At 38.1% G+C, this 17,947-nt stretch overlaps 1 protein-coding gene across 3 annotated transcripts in view; it reads left to right on the plus strand.

The window, feature by feature from the left end:
* Positions 1-890: 890 nt before the first annotated feature.
* Positions 891-17,947, plus strand: part of prkar1b (protein kinase, cAMP-dependent, regulatory, type I, beta) — a 64,728-nt gene continuing 47,671 nt past the window's right edge. Inside the window, exons 1-3 of one of the 3 annotated variants that reach the window (XM_030141218.1) lie at positions 891-1,021; positions 3,122-3,309; positions 15,943-16,113. In XM_030141218.1, coding sequence (XP_029997078.1) covers positions 3,136-3,309; positions 15,943-16,113 — 345 coding nt within the window. In that variant the 5' untranslated portion in view covers positions 891-1,021; positions 3,122-3,135. Of the gene's footprint in view, positions 1,022-3,121; positions 3,310-13,317; positions 13,693-15,942; positions 16,114-17,947 lie in introns of those variants that run through there. The other 2 variants (XM_030141220.1, XM_030141219.1) reach the window with 2 other exon arrangements.

Raw genomic sequence — 17,947 nt, forward strand, 5'->3', positions numbered from 1 at the left:
ATGCATATAATGAGAGTTGGTGATAAGGCCAAATAGGTTATACAAAACCTTTCTTACAACAGCAGTAGCAAAAAAAAAAAAAAAAAAGCACTTGTGAGGAACCACAACAACAACAGCAATAATAATAATAATAATAATAATGATAATAATAATAATAATAATAATAATAATGATGATGATGATGATGATGATGATGATAAAAATAATAAACTTAATTTGTTTAATTGTTTTGATAGCTTGTCATTCATACAATTAGTATTATTTTATATTTTGCTAGTTATTTTGTTATATTCTGTCTGTATCGTTTGATTTCATTATTGTTTAATCCATGACTGGCAAGGAATTAATTTCTTGTTTGCTTAATGAGGAAATTATATATTTAATAGAGGAATAGTGTAGGTGTGTAAATGCATGTATACTATGTACCAAAAACACCGTTAAATAAGTTAGATAAATAGCAATGATAATAATTAACTAATTAATAATCATCTTATGGAAAAGGGTTGGGAATAAATCAGTTCTGAACTTCCTCCTACTCCTTTTTGAATATGTAAATAAAGGCATCATGTGATTTACAGTTTCTTTTCCGCATGTAGAATGCTGTATACTTTCCCCCTTACACTTCCAAGTGTCTGTAAGTCTTTTTTTTTTTTTTTTACATGTTCGAAATAAATGTCCGTGATTCAGGCTCATCAAACAAACAGAAAAGACTCAGAGTAGATAAATATCATCATGTTGGTGGGAGTGTTCTTCAAATACACCATCGGATAATTTTTAGGGTGATTATTTTCCATTTTAGATTATATGTGCAGGTAGGTTTGCGCGCATTCCTGTTTGGGTCCTCGGGAGCGCGCCTTTGCGGTCGAGAGGATGACAGATTGACGTCATCCGAACTGACGCAGAGCGAGCCAAGGTAGAAGCAGAGCAACAGCAGCAGCAGCATCCCAGCTAACAAACGGTACCTCACCAACCTCTACCACCAGCGACGTGTTTTCGCACTGAGCATCCTCCAAATATAACGGTAGGGACACCGGCAAAGAACCGAACACACTGTTTTTCATGGACACAACCACGGCAGCGAACAGTCGTGGTTGTCGCATTAATTCCCTTTCGTTGTGGTTTGGTTGTTATTGTAAGGTTAGCAAAGCTAGCTGAACTAGCTGTCTATTGAATGTATTGGAACAGATGCTCAGTTTCATCCCTAGCTCCACAGAATACATTGCTGACTTTTTATATGTTGTTGCTGCTGTGCTATTTGCTGTAATTAAAATGCACTCGATTGATGTCATATCCCTGAAGGCATCACTGGATGTGATTTATTATGCAGTAATAGCCATGTCGTAGATGTGATTTCCCTTTGAGGAAGTACTACAGGGCAGTTAACAGTTAGCTGCACCTGCTCAGCTTCCTGACCTGACATACTGATATGTTTTTTGACATTTAACATTACAGTAGTCTGACATCATTTTTAGCTTTTTCCATTTGGCTTGGGATGTTACATAATTTACATGTCTGCTGCAGTATTAACTTTCACACTATGTACCAATAATACATTTGCAACCACCATATCATTTGCTAAATCACAATGCTCCTTCATTTTTATCTACTAACACAGAAAAATGGAGCATACATTTGTGTAAGATAACTAACTTAATCACAATTGAAGACATAGACATTTGTTCTTGGATGCTTCAGTTAAAGTAATGAACCCAGCAAGACAGAGAGTCAAAGATTAAGTAAGAGTAATCTGTAAATAACCTCAACCCATAAAGACCCAGTACTGCTTTTATGGTAGTTCCCAAATGAATTTTTGTCCAGATTTAACCATTCTTAAGTGATTTATGACTATTTATCATAATAGTATCCTCTCTATTTTGCATTGTTTCAGTGAAAATTGTGTATTTTCCTATTTTTTTTATTTACTGATCATGTAGATGTTCATTAAAACTCAGATTAAAGTTGAGGGTTATTATATCAAAAACAGAGAAAACTGAAGTAAAAGTGACTTTTTCAGCAAAATATATCAATTACTGAAAATAAACCCAGTGTCTCCATCCACTATCACTGATCAAACTCCATGGATTTTACTGGTGAATCAATGTTGTAGATGATGGTGTTTCCAGGTTCACTATGGAGCCTCTGAACATCTAAATGTATCATATCTGATGACCATGAAAAGATGACAAACTGCAGTTTACACCAATTATTTACATGTATTGATGGGAATAGTTGATCAACAGATATTAAACAGTTTACATTAGCAGATGGTTTTGGTCGACGGTGGATGCTTGGGTCTTTATGGGTTAAAGTGATTTAATCAATAACAAAGGCTGACAAATGCACCATTTATGAATGAGACCTGCCGAAACCTGTGACAGAATCTATCTCTCAGCTCTGTTGATCTTGAAAGTCAGTGACAACAGCTGTCTTTCCGACTGTCTGACCACATGTACAGTGATGCGGTTAACCTGAGATATTTCTAGAACTGTTCGTAACCAATTATTTATATGTATTGATAGGATTAGTAGAGAAGTTGTTAAATGTTTTATATCAGTAGGTCGCTAGTGATTGTTTGGGTCTTACAAAGTAATTTTAATAACTTCATTTGTCATCAATAACTAGATATCAATGTGTGTCCAGGTACAAGAGAAATCAAGGCAGTTAATTGTATTTCATCAAACACAATACAGATGCAATAGTACCATAAAGCAGATCTGCTTTACAGCAGTGAAAATGTTTTACGTGCACTGAATGATAATACTATATTTTCACCACATGTTATATATATTTCCTCAGTGTTGTTCTATTGCCCAGTCATGGCCCAGTAACACTAGCTATTACTTGTATTCGTTTAAGAAAAATGATCACATACAGATCCGGCCTTTTTGTGGAAACTTGAACAAGATAGTGTTCAGCTATCTCCTTCCCAAGAGCCAGTCCTTCTTTATCCTCTGCCCTTTTCCTGTTTTATCATATTGTATGAGTTCCTTATTTTATCCATCCTTTCAGTTTTGTAATTCCCTCAACCTTTTCTCCACTGTTACCCAGTTCAACCCCTTTCTCTGTTCAGCTTTCCCTCCCCTCCTCTCATGGTCCACCCTGTTTTCTCCCACTGTCACAGAGATAAAAGATAAGATGGCCACCTCCTCCTCCACTCTGGAAGAAGACGAGAGTTTGAAGGGCTGTGAAATTTTTGTGCAGAAGCACAACATCCAGCAGATCCTCAAAGAGTGCATTGTGAACCTCTGCATCGCTAAGCCTGAGCGTCCTATGAAGTTCCTGCGGGAGCATTTTGAAAAGCTGGAGAAGGTTGGTGATAATGTTCTGTGTTTGTATATCTAGGTTTCTCAGTTTGACTTTGTTTGTTAGTCTTGTTTATATTTGAAGATTTGTGTTGGCTTGAATCTTGTGAGGTAAAGTTGTCATTAAATAAAATGCAGATTGTTAACCTGTGTAAGCTAAGCAGTGTTTAATGTAGGATTTCTCTGATACTTATCTTTTCTTTCTACTTATCCATGAATTATAATGCAGTCTATATAATTACAAGAGTGTGTGAATAAAATAGCTCTCAAATGTAAGCGGTAGTTGCAGACTCTGTTTGAGTGCTTTTTAATTTTTTGGACGTGATAGTGTTTTATGTGTACCACATAGTGTGCATGTGTTGTGGCTGAACTGCACACAAGCTTTTTTTTTTTTTTTAATATCTTTTATCTTTTCAACAGTTAATAGAAAATTCTGAAAGTCTTGCAAGAGAGCTGTTCTTTTTCATCCTGTAACAGAATATTCCATTAGGGAATTTCAGATGAGCGCCCATAAAAGGCCACTGTTCTTTTTGCTGGCTCCAAAAGTTTGTCAGTCTGTGTATTTGTCTGTGCATGAGCAAAGAGACAAAAGAAGTGACAGGCTCATTAAAAGCAAAGAACCACAGACTGAGCATTAGTTTTTTGGAGAGGACAAATTACAAAAAAAACAGAACTGCAAAACAGATTAAAATTGGGGAAACCTGTTGAACATTCTCATTAAATCACAATCAATCTGACTATTCTGTGTGTTTATGAAATTTGCAATTCTCTTCTGTTTTTTTGGTTCTTTTGGCTGGCACCTCCATAGTAGCAAGATGCATTTCAGATAAAACTGTTTCTCTTTAATCTCCTTTTTTTTTTTTTTCTAGTAGTGGATTTTAGCCAGTCACTTGGCTAGATACTAGACACAAAACAGAAAAAATAACCAATGTTTGCCAGAAGTATTATTGTCCTTTAATTAAATACAACAGGATACACAATGACATCATATTTTGACAAAAATGCAGGTGGAGAGATCTAGTAATGGGATGCCCCAGGATTTTGCCTGAAAAGAAGTTATTTTTTTCTTTTGGCTGTAATAAGCAGACATTCAGATGGTTTGCTCATGTGTAGATCATGAGATTTTGCCCTATTCATATCCTTGGTTACAAATACGTTATAAAGGTGTCTGAGGTGACGCCTTCGGCTGTCAGTGTTGGTGGAGGATGAGGATTTTAGACGTTGGAACGAAGTCTCCAACAGAAGAAGCAATTGTTAAGTCATCAGATATAACAGGGTTGAAGTTCACCCTGCTGATGCCTGGAGGAGTTGTGTGTATGTGTCAGTATTGCCAATGTGTGTTTGCAACCATGTGAGGCTCATCTGATTTGATTTGTTCTAAACAGGACATGTTAGATTATATGTCACTTTCCAAAATGACTTTTTTTTTTTTTTTTGTTAACATTGAAAGTACAAGCAATGCTTTGGATTGACGCAAATCATGCACACAGTACATTTTCAGGTCAAGGTCATCCTGTTCTGCTCATGCTTTCATGTCAAACACTTGTATGATTGTGTTCCTCTGTCTGCTATTAGAAACTGGAGCTGTGGTCTTTATGGAGCAGTGTGGTCAAGGAGACAGATCATCAAAATGAGCACAGCACTGATAGCACAGCTCTTGTGAGAGGGGAATGTAATGCTGCAGGGGAAGAGAGGCAGCATGAATACTAATAGATATGTTGTACTGTAGCAAGCTGAAAGATACAAGTAACCCATGATCTGTGTATCCATTTACAGTAACAGATTAGTTTCAGACATTTTTTTATTCTCATCATTATGTTTTATGTTAAATAGATACTTATTTTTGATTGTATTGTGTATGACAGATATTGTGAAAATGGAATTTTGATTTAAAAGGAACATTTAGAGGCTCAAATCTGCACTTCTAGTCTTATGACACTAGTTTAATCAGGGTAAGTGGCTGGGCAGGATGAATGCATTTTTATTAGGTAGAGCACAGTATCACAATCATCACATGTGATGTTCTGCTTTCTGAAATACATATTCATCATACTCTTGGCAGCAAACTAATCTATGTCAGTGTCCGCTAATTCTTGTTGCCTATATGGCCCCAGCTAGAATTTTTTTCCCCCTCTATTTTCTTATTAACATTATCATTTAAAGGTCCTGGGTTCGATTCCAACCAGGAACCTTCCTGTGTGGAGTTTGCATGTTCTCCCTGTGTTTGCGTGGGTTCTCTCCGAGTACTCCGGCTTCCTCCTACCATCCAAAGACATGCACTGATAGGTTAATTGGTCAACCTAAAATTGCCCATAGGTGTGAATGTGAGAGTGATTGGTTGTTTGCCCTGTGATAAACTGGCGACTCGTCCAGGGTGTACTCCGCCTTTGCCCATAGGTAGGTGGGGTAGGCACCAGCACCCCCCACAACCCTAGTGAGGATAAAGCGGGTTCAAATGATGAGTGAATGAATGAATTATCATTTAAAGCAAAAGTCAGACTGCTTATATGATGCAAAACTAACATCCTCATCGCATATATTCTGCTCTGCTAAATTATTTTGAGAAAGTGTGATAAAAAAATGAAAATCACAGATGCTGTTACATTTTTCTGCTGGCTGCCGCTACATTGTGTTTTTCCAGTATTAACACTAAATTATCATTTTGCACCTAAACTGTGAACACAAAAATACATTGTAAATGAGATCCCAGGACTTCTTATTTTATAAGGGTTTAATTTGTCTCTTTCCCACTTTGACTTTAGTAGTATATTTTAGGCTAGAATCCTGTGGATTTTAAGAAACAGTGCTAAAATAGTCATGTTGTTGAGTGCAAGTACACTTACTGGAAGTACCTGGTGTATACAAGTGGTTGTTTTTAATTTCCATGGTCAGCAGTTGCACAATGCTTTTCCCGTCCATCTCTCCAAATCTCTGCTCGTGCTGTAAAGTCAGTCATTCGTGGAATTGAAACAGGCCTGTATGTTTTTGTGGTGTCCCAGTTACAGTATTTAAGAAGCTTACTGTTGTCTTTTCATCCCGTGCAGGGTAACTTTGAGGACAGTATGTGGTACAACAGGCCACGGCCATTTAATCTGGATTTAAGGCTGCAGATGCTTTTTTTTTTTTTTTTTTTTTAATTTTCTACATTTTGTATAGCGGTGCTATTCATAATGTTTATCTATGTTCCTTTGATGCAGATGCACATTTAGTTACTTTAGACTGTGTTTCTCTGCCACTAGAAACCACCAGGTGGATCATTTTAATGCAGCCACATTCTAAATTTAAGTATATGTAAGTCTAGTCCATGACTGGAAGTCTTTCAGAACAGAAAGCTCTTATTTTGATGTAAACCAGGAAAAAAGAAAAAGCACCCTTATCATTATATCGTCTCCAAAACTTAACCTCTTTAATGTGTTTCCCTCTCTTATTTTAGCCAATTTTGTCAGCAGTCGTCCTCCACTAGTCTTCTGTTAAATTATCTATTTTATGAACAAAGTTTACTCTCCTCCCACATATTCATGGTGGGCGATAGACTATAGATCACTGGTGGATCCTTCTCCTCTTCTTGAAGGTTTAACCTTATTTCATATCTGCACAGGATCAGCTTCATACAGAATTTTCTATCATACGTTGAAAATCAATTTTCTGTTCTCCATCGCCTGCTCTCACAGTGTTTGGTTTTTGCCCTGTCTTTCTTGTAATGTCTCTGTTACACACCTTGTATGCACACTGGAGAACACACTAAATCATCAGTCTGTCTAGTTTGTTTTTAACTCTTGTTTCGATATAATAACATGTCTTTGGTCTCCAGCTGACACTGTGAATGGGAAAATAACAGGCGTCTGGCTCTCTTTCATCCTGCCTATTTATGCATGGTAATGATGGCTTTGATCTGTACAACAGGAGCTTCAGATGGGTGTTCTCATCGCCCTATATCTATCAGCTCAACTCTGTGCAGAATAACTGCAAAGTGAGCAAAAAATTTTGCACATTACACTGTAAAAGCACACAGTTATGTCTATTTCAGCAGGTCTAGCATATGACAGATGTCGCTTATTTCACATTTTTTACATTAGTATCGCATAGTAGTTACATTCATTGTGGAATCTTTGTACACTGTCACTACCTTATGCAGCAACAGAGGTAGTAATATCATGTTTAGTGAATAAAAATATGATTTTTAAGAGCAGACCATATTAAAAAAAAGGTTCCTGCAGGCGGTTATTTTAGATGGTGAAATAAATACTGCATTGTAATATGGATTTCATCTTTTTTGTCATCACAGATAAGTCCAACAGCCAACACTCACTAATAAAATCTGTCAGGACTGAATGTGTAAATTTGACGCTTGGTTTATCAAGTGGGCAGCTGCCACTGCAGATGTTTGTTGAATTAACCACAGTGCATCGTCACCAGACTCAACAGTGTTTTGTATCATCTGAGTGCTGCTGTTGGTGCCTTCAGCCTGCCATATCTTTGAAATATGCTTTAAAGTTTAGGCTAAGTTACTTCGTTTTCACAAAGACCCATCACATACTACTTCCATCCCATCCCATCTGGATATTGTCATGACATTTACAGTAAAATTACATGTGTTATTTCTTATTTTCAGCTTAGAAAACACTTTCATATGTACACAATATGATACCTGCACTGGCAGCCACTCACACAAGTAAGCAGACAGCACAGTCCAAATGTTCAGCACATGACAGCAGTCTCTCATTAAGGATCTTACCTCTTTGAACACCACAAGCAAAACCTTCTTGCATCACCCTTACATATTTGTATTCATATTAGTTCATGTACAGTATTTTCTGTGTGTGTTGGTGTGAGTTATGATTAGCAGAATGGTGTCTGTGTTCTTTCATTGCTCGCAGGACTGTCATAAGTTTGTCTCATGTTTCACTCCTGCTTTTAACAAGTTATCTTTTATCTCACCTTTCATTTATATTTTTTCTCTTTTTCTGTTACTTAAGCATTTGCTCTTTCAAGTTAATCTAGACTGTCTTATCCGGTTCTGATTCCCATGTTGGTACGATCACAAGTTTTGAATAGTTTGTTAGAGGAGTGATATTTTGCTTTTTAAAAAATGGAATTATGTATTTTAAAACATTTCCCTATGGTCTACATAAACTGTAAATGCTATGCTTGGGTCTGAATTCTTCATTAATTAAACTCCACAGGCCCATCTTCAACCCTGTTTCTGAGTAATGACACCAGAAAGGTCATTTTGAGCGCTGACCCTTTAAATGCAAATGAGCTACTTCATACCCAACCCCCTTCAGGTTGTTGACTGTGCGCTCTGTCCCGTTCAACCACTTGTGTTCATTAATACAACCAACAAGTGAACATCAGCTCGAAGTTTGGACATATTTTCAATATGGACTACAGTGGCTGCTGCTGATAAACAATTATGTCGTACTTTGAGAAATGTTCATCTGAAGTCTTGACCTTATATGTGCAAATGTCGTGACATAACTAGTTATAAAACGTAACAAATGAAGAAGGAATTGAAACAGGTTTTAGAAATCCTGACAGTTTTTGCCAGAATGAATATAAAGATAGCTCTGGAGCACCTGGAAGGTTGAAATTCAAACTTTTTGAACTGTTAGGGTCCACAAATACACAAATAAATGTACCAAAGACTAGTAGAAGTTGGTTTAGCAAAATATGACCCCTTTAAAACAGTAACCACATTTCCATATACTGAGTGAAACACGACTTCTGGTTTTGCCCATTTCTGAAAAAGACAATGTTCTAAATAGACTCTTTACTTGGCCAGTGAAAATTAATATACCTCTAATATTTTTTCTGTTTGGAACTACTTTTTAATATTCGTTCATATATGTAAATCTGTTGATATTCTCTAACATCAACAGTAGGTGAATTTCTCCTGAGCAGAGATGTGGGTTTTCATTTGGAGCTTCCGTCTCTACCAGAGGGTTTTTGTCTTTTCTCCAATCTGACCATTAATAGGGGCTGCAGTAATATGTGCACACTGGTCTGAATGGCCTGTATACATGCCCAAAGACTCACATTTGGTGGTTCATTTCCTGTTCATTTCTCTCCTTCCCATGTTCACCTGTTCTTTTTTCTGTAATCACACAGTCTACATTTGCCACTCACCCTCCATTTGTTTTCTGTCAGTTTACTTTTGCATGTGGTCCTTATGCTTGTAAGTGCTCCCTTTGGGTGGCTTTAATATTTTTTTCTGTTGGACCGGCTGGATACCTTTGAAGCTTTGTTGTGTTTAATAGCCTCCTTTTGCATCTGAGTCTGCATCTCAGCCCCCCTTCACCATTAAACCCCACATAATCCTCATAAAATCTGAATATTGGCATAGCCCACATTTCTTATTTGGAACATGACATCACACCTGCCAAATTCAGAATATGGTCAAATTTGTTCAGTGCCATAAGCATTCATTCCTTTGAGTCCATTTATACGTATTACTTTGATCTAGATGTTTACTACAACACTTACCTGCTTTCTAATGAAGTGAAAAAATGTTAATTTCAGACATGCTTCATGTGTTTTCACTATCAAAATTGTTAGAGATGGGCAGAGATGATGTCTGGTTTTACCCTGTGCCACACTAGTATATCAGCCTCTAATGAAATATTATCTAATTTGTACCCAGTCCCCTGAAATTTAGTTTATAGATTGCCAGTGACCCAGAATAGATGTCGTTACATTTTGGGAACAGTAGGTCAAAGTTCAAATTTTTGATGAATTTTTAATTTTTTTTTTTTTTTTTTTTCCATTTACTTATAATGGGCGAAATTTCAAATGTTTGTAGCAGCAAAACTACTGGTGTAATTCATACCAAATTGGGTTTATAGATTGCCAGTGACGCAGAATAGATGTCATTACATTTTTAGGAGAAGAAGGTCAAAGTTCAATTTTTTAATGAATTTTTTACATCTTTTTTTTTTCTCCCATTTCCTTACAATAGGTGAGATTTCATATGTCTGTAAAAACATACATTTTGTTTCAATTTACTTCAAACTTGGCACATATATAGAAGTAATTGATATGCTGACATCAGCACACGCATAGACATGATGACATCAGCTGGATCGATGCCAAAATAAACTACAATACGTGCGAGGGGCGGGGTTTGTTGTGCCTGGCACCACTTGTTTACATCATTGAATTACCGAAAATGTTATAATTTATGCTATGATATTATCACCATATTGCACAGCCATAATAGCAACTATCAAGGTTTTCCATATAATCTAAAGTAACATGATCCCCAATATATTCCTTTTCTTTCCCATGAAGTTATTCCCCTCCTTTTGCAGTGATTATACATTGTTGCCTGACTCCTCAAATCATAATGTGTGCAAGTAAAACAAGTAGAGACCCTGTTCCATTGACAATGTTTGTAAGGGGCCCCATTGCATTGTTCTATTGGAGAATTCCTCAGTCAATCAGCTGCCACCCCCCCTCCTCTGTAAGATGAAACACCTTTGCTGCGAGCCATTCAGCTGTCACCGGAACCTATCATAACAAATCTGGCAGTCCTCTCAACTGCCTCTGATTGACAATATGTCAGGAGCGCTTGGGTGTTTGTTGTGTCTGCTCGGAACATTTACAGGAGAATTAAATGCAGCGTTCTCCAATGTCCCTGTTCTTTTTTTTTTCTTTTAACTGTTTGTGTTAATGGTGTGTTTGCATACAGTACAGAGACAATGTCTCCAGTGTCTGGGCGTTCACTCATCACCACCATACTGGGTATTCTGTCAAAAATCTTCCAAGGGTGCGAGCAGTGACCCAGGCCTAAAACACCTCCTCCTTAGCTCACCTTGGGCCCCTTCAGGTTAATCGGACCCCCAGCAAATGTCTCCCTGGTGGTCCTCCTTTGTCCTTTCCCATCCTCCACTTGCATCCCTCGTCTTCCAATATTTTGTGATTTCTGTATGAGAGAAGTGGTTTAAGTTTATTGCACTGAGATGCACAGAATTTAAGAAATTATTTTTTGTGATTGCATTAAAATATGCAGTAGATAGACCTGTGATGCAGTATTGGTGGATTTGAGACCCAATGTCACAGTAGTTTAGACTGGATACCCACTATATGCTAATAGGCTGATCCCGGCATTGTTACTTTTATTTCAGACATGGCTTAAGGTTAGAATAACTGTTAGTTTATTGTTCTACTTTGTACGGTTTTGAGGGTAACATTAGTAGTGAATTTAGGAAATGCAGAGTTGAGATTTGGATAGTGAGACAAGTTTTTGTGCTGTGCTCATTTTATAGAAGGTCAGCACACACACACATACACACACATGCTCACACACACACACAAACACACCCTCACACACACACACACACACACACACACACACACACCTAATTCAGCAGTGAACTTTCTTGTCTATTGTGGTGCTGTAATGGTGTGGAACAGAGTGATGAGTGGACTGTTAGCTCTGCTGGTGGATCAGCTCTGTATGCTTCATTACCTGTGTGTGTGTGTGTTTTGTGCGGCACCTTGTTGTTTTTGGTTCACTCATATGCTTTCAGCCCTGGAAGTGGAGAGTGAAATTGTCCACATCACCAGTCAAGGGCTACACAAGATAATAATAATAAAAAAAAAAAGGTTTAATTTTCTTTAATTAATATAGAAAATTATAAGTAGATCTGAATATAACTTATGTTTTGATTCTGTGAACCCAGTGATCTGCAGATATGATGAGAGTGATGTGGTTGGCCTGATTTAAATTAAAGTCATAAGTATGAGGTTGAGCATTAGTCATAACTTTAGTTCATATTTGCTAAGTATAAATTGGTTCAGGTAATAAGAGTACATCCCCCTGTTTCGAATGATTCACCATACATAAATAAGTCACTCATAATAGCTTAATAGCAGTGGTTTTTAAGTAGTGACTGTTAAACGGAATTGCATGTGTGTCATCTTTGATAAGTTTCTCCATTCTTGGGAATGAATATCTAACCTGTATTCATTGTGTCTCTAACGCAGAGCCCATTTTGTACAGTGCCTCTGTTATGTGTGTGTCCTCTGCCTGCTCTCCTCGCTTACCCTCTCCTGTCCTCTCTCGCTGGCATCCAGCCGCTGATGATGACGCAGGGAGAGGAGAGAGAGCGGGAGAGAGGGGACAGAGGGGAGAGAATCTAACATAGGACAATAGCAACAATGCTAAGAGGGCAAAAAATCTAGTAAATAGATTAGACTGCAAGAGAAGAATAAAAAGAAATTTCAGGTTTTAACTCTTAAGGTGAAAATATGAAAAAAAACATGTGTTATAAGTGGAAAAATTGAGGCAGTTACACATACAGCCTGCAGATGTGGGCTGTTCAGTTGCAGTACATTGTTGAAATAAAACAATGACTGCATCTGGATTTGCACTCCAGCAAAATCGAGTAAAAGCTTGTTGCTGCTGCTGGTGAATACACATTGCAGATGTTTTGTGTTCACTGTGAATCTCTTGTGAAGAGCCCTATGTGGCTTCATATGTCACTGTGTTTTAAGCACTGGTGCCAGAACAGTATGAGGACTTGTCAGAGCCAGACACAAAGTCCTCACTTGATGCACAACCCTTGTGTTGTGTGGGCGGGGATGGACATCAGCACAGAGTGAGAGAGACTCTGCATGGTACAAAAAGTGGTCTAGCACACAGTAGGACTGTATATGATGATGTATTCCTGTGGGAATGTTTGGCACAGCTGGGTTATATGCAACACACAGACACATCATTTGGCCACAACAGAAGTTGTGTTGAAGGGAGTGACGTTTTCCCTGCTGTCAACTGAATTGCTATGGATGTGTGAGCGGGAGAGAGACAATCTGTCAACAAGCGTCAGAACCGGTGTGTATGTGTGTGAGAATGTAGGTGTGTGAGACACCGTTGCTTCCTGCTCAGACTCACCATGAACTATTCAGGATGCTCACAGTACCCAGTTGTCATAGTGACTGGAGGGAAGCGAGAGGAGCCTGCTCATTGCGCCACCTGATTGTGAGAGAGGGAGAGAGAAAGAGGCAGAGGGTGGAAAGCAGAGACAGAGTTGCGCAGGAGCGATGGAGAGACGGGCTTTCTGCTGTGATCGCTGTTTTCATCTATAGTCGTGTTCTTAAGCTGTTTTGTTGTGGGGATTGTAGGCATATGTCGTTTGGGCTTATTCTCTCTCTCACACACTCTCTAAGTTGGATTTTCTGCTCTCACACACCTGTGCGTGCACATACACACAGCCGTCGCCGTGGTAGTCGGGGAGATGGTGCTTCGATGTGACATGTGTGTCAGGTGTGTATGAGAAGGGATGTGTATTGATTCCCATGCACACTTTGACACACACTTTGATTTGATGCCTGAGCCTCTGACAGGCTAAGGGACACACAGCAGGCTTGGCCAGGGGCCCTCCATGCCATGGTAAATACCTCTGCTAACAACCTTTTGTTGTCTAAGATCAAGAGCATAGTTATTTTAATACTTAGCTAAGTTAGCAACAGGACATAACACTTGCTATGAAGTGAAGATAACACCTTTGTGCTTTAAGTTTGTGTATTAATTTGTGGTTGTGACCTTTTATTTACCTTGATGTATAAATTAGTTTGCTAGAATAGAAGGTAAAGGTTTTTACTGAAGTTCTACATTGTTTTCGTTGCCACTGTCTTGTAGATGTAATGTGTTACTTGATTGCAGATCTGGCTACTTTTATTTAGCTGGAGCATTCTCTCTATTCTGCAGTCTGGTGTGATTGTTTTTGTGAGACTGTGTGCGTGTGTTGTTGATGCTACTCTCTGGCTCTATCTACCTCCCCTCTTCTCTTGCTGGCTGTGTTCCCTCAAGCAGTGACTCTGCGTAAGCAAGATGGGTGTGTGTGCCCCGGAGTGTGTTTGCTTATGTGTGTGATCTGCATTATCGCATTGTTCAGATTGTGAGCATCCCTGTAACTTTGAGATGTAATTAGAAGGAGGAAGATAAAATCAGAGAACGGAATAGTGAATCTGAGAGAGGAGCTGCAACAAATCACTAGATGAAAAGATATGAGCTCAAAGTACAAGTGGCAGTGCATACTTTTCCCTGATGATTAGTGTCTTCTCGACAACTGACTAACCGGTTGCTGTTTTGTATCAAGCCCTGCAGTATCACTTTTCCATCCCCATTACGTTGCTGTTAAGATGATCAAAACAGATATGGAGGGGTGTGTGTGCAGAGAAGTCCTCAGTTTTGAGGCCTTTTGACAGTTCTGTTTGTTTCAGGTTTCAAGAAAAGCAGCAGTTTGAGAAGTGTTTCATGAAACTTTCAACTACCTTTATCACTGTCACCTACATTTGCTGTTTTCATGTGCTTTCCTCTCTATCTCTGTCATGGTGTCTCTCATTCCCTGTTGCTTTCTGTCTCTCCGACTGAAGCAATAGCAATTTCTGCTCTGTGCTTCAGGCGTTCAGTAATCACTCTGCTCTGAGCTGCTCCGGGTCCTCTTTTCTACTCCAATTTTTCAGATAAGGAAAATTGCTTCAACATTTAATAGAAAACATGAATTGCCTTAAGTTTTGAAGTGGCATATAACAAAGGAAAGGTCTACTTCATGCAGCTGAATGTACTCTTGTTGATGGATTAGTTATTGATGTTTTACTAATTAGTAGTTTTTCTTGGTATAAGCTATTTTTCAGCAGTTATACCCTATTGTTTTGACATTAGAATGAATGAGATATACAAATTGCAAAATGATCATATGATCATAAGAATAAATATATATTCTTAAAATGTAACTACTGATGCCAAATTTGGTGAATGCATTTTATATTGAATCAAACTCAGGACATTTCATGTAAATCCAATGAACTTGCACACATTTCAGTAGTTGCTATAGATGGAGCAAGAGAAATCACTGACACTTTGAAAGACTCATGTTGTAGTTGAATGTCTGGACCCTTGTCTTTATTTTTGCCTGCCCTGTAGCAAGGTTTTGCATTTTAGGTATTGCATCATTAGACACACTAATGCACAGATTAAGAGTAGAAACACACATCTGCCTGCATAGATATAGCAGCCTCTCTTCACACTTAAATAGTGAATAAAGGTTACATTTGCCCAAAATGTTATCCAGTTTCCCTTGTCTCATAACACTCATCATGTAAACAAGCCTGCAGTGGTTTTATTGTGTCCCTGTGCTAATGTCTTAATCAAGTTTGTAATCAATAATTCATCACCTGCTGAGTGTTCAGTAGTTGGAGCAATGGCCAACCAGAGGCATCCTCTCCCCTTTGATGTCTTTATTTCTTGTAGTTAATTATCTAAGCACCAGAGAGTGCCTGGTTGCACCTTCTTCTCACTGCATGTTCAGGCCTGAAAATGTTAATATTTAATGAGCCTCCATTCATGCCATGGTAACCAGATGTCCGGACAGTGTAAGCCTAAGACTTGGACAAGTTAACGCACTTGTCGTATTGCCTAACTTGGTAAAGAGTCCACATGATGGTTTGTATTAGGGAGGACATTTGTAAAGGTTTATATGCCCTTCATGCGATTATTTGTGAGCTTAAAGGAAAGACAATCAGATCATTATTTGCTATTGTAAAGCTCTAATTGTTTGTTCTCTTTTCCTCATAGAAAAACTGCTATTTTTGTTGGTCTTTGTCCCTTTTAACCAATTTTGCTTCTCTTGTCTTACAGGAAGAATGCAAGCAGATCATGGCACGCCAAAAATCTAACAGCCAGTCAGACTCACATGATGATGAGGTTTCTCCTCCACCACCCAACCCGGTTGTCAAGGCCCGGCGCCGCAGGGGAGGGGTCAGTGCCGAGGTCTACACTGAAGAGGATGCTGTCAGCTATGTACGCAAGGTCAGTCCCAAAAGATGGATGCATACGCAAACAGCTGCACACAAGCACACACACAGGGTTTGTACCTTTAGTGTCTGTACACACTTGCCTGCACACACTCATAGCTACCTGTATATATTTAGAACAAAAAAAAACAGTGAGCTAATAAAATCTGAAATGAACACCTAAACTGAACTGAATTGTGCAGATAGATCAGAATACAATGGGAAATCAGACAGTGAGGTTATATATTCATTTGTCTGGCATTGTATCTGCACTCATGTTAGGGCACAAATATAAACACATATATTGAAACATGTTAAAATTAAGTAGACTTTGGCACTTGAATTGATTACCAGTTAAAAAAATATGTAATTTAATCAGCAGTCTATCTGATCGTCATAGATACGTACTGACATGCATAGTGTATGCTCTGTTCAGGCGTACACTAAACAGAGCAACCATTTTAAACCAATTTTCTGTTCTAATGTCTTTGTCATGCACATATGAAAACCTGTTTTGCAAGCCAAAGAAATATGCTTTTTCCAAGAGAAATCCTACACAAGTAATTGGGTGTTTTTAATCCCCTTACTTGATTAGGAAATTGGATTTCTCTTATACACAACATTGAAAAATTTACATTATTGCTGTTTGACAGACATGGTTTGAGAGATCTTTTTTTAAGTGATATGTTTTCTTATGATGGATAATAAGACTCTAGATTTACATGTTAACAATTCAGTCCCCTTTATTTATATAGCACATTTAAACAAGAACATTTCCAAAGTGCATAGAATCATAAAAACAATTAAACAAATAAAAGAAAATACCCTAAAAACAATAAATAAGTACATAAAACAAAAACAATGCTATAAATAAAATAGTTAAAAGTAATAAAATAAATAAAAGACACAGAGGATCGCACAACTCATGTGGAGCATGCAGCTTCTCATGTCTCCTTCCATTATCGAACAGGGCTATGTATATATGAGCTATATATGAGCTTAGTATAGCAAAGACGCACACAAACAGGACAGATATCCACTCATACCCTTGCATACACACAGCCTCGCCATGTCATTCCAGTGCTTGTTAAATTATAATTAACTTGAGACAGCATTAATTGGTGGGTAATGACATAACGGCATGAAGCCCGTCACCACGGTGTAATCGCATGACCACCGGACCATGTCATGTAAGTGTGGGTGTGTCAGGTGTATGAACATGCCCACATGCAGTGTCTCATGTGATCTGACATGCACACACAAAATCACACACTGTATCTTTGGACACATATCCTGCATAAACAACTGGAAGGAGGTTACTTTGTCATCACCCAATGAAAAAGTAAATCAAAATTGAATTAGAAGATGAAAGCACATTATTGCTTCATTACGAGGAAGAATTTCTTATGGCCTCTGACGTACAATGAGGAAACACAAGTATCTCACACATAAGAAACACCATCTTCACAATCACAGCCTTTGAGTTAATGACACCAGTGAGAAAATCAAGAGCTGCTTTAAAAAACATAATTAATTTTCTCGGCTCATCTGAAGTAGCTTTGCTGTAAAGTGTTATGAGTCCTAACAGTTGTGAAGCCAATTGCTCAGGCCTGGAGCCCATATTAACATAATGAATCGCAAGACTGGCATCAGACAGATGGGAACATGAGTCCTTTACTTTGTCTTGCTTGACAGGGACACATTTTTCACTTTGAAACAGTTGCTGGAGTGTTAATGATCTTTCTTATTTAGTCATTTCTAATCATGTATACCATAGAGTACATTTTTATGTGTTTATGTAATGCGGTTGAAGAAAACAATTATGAATATTGCAGATAGTGGAAAACCAT

The sequence above is a fragment of the Sphaeramia orbicularis genome, chromosome 8, assembly GCF_902148855.1.
Source record: "Sphaeramia orbicularis chromosome 8, fSphaOr1.1, whole genome shotgun sequence".
Taxonomy (NCBI): domain Eukaryota; kingdom Metazoa; phylum Chordata; class Actinopteri; order Kurtiformes; family Apogonidae; genus Sphaeramia; species Sphaeramia orbicularis.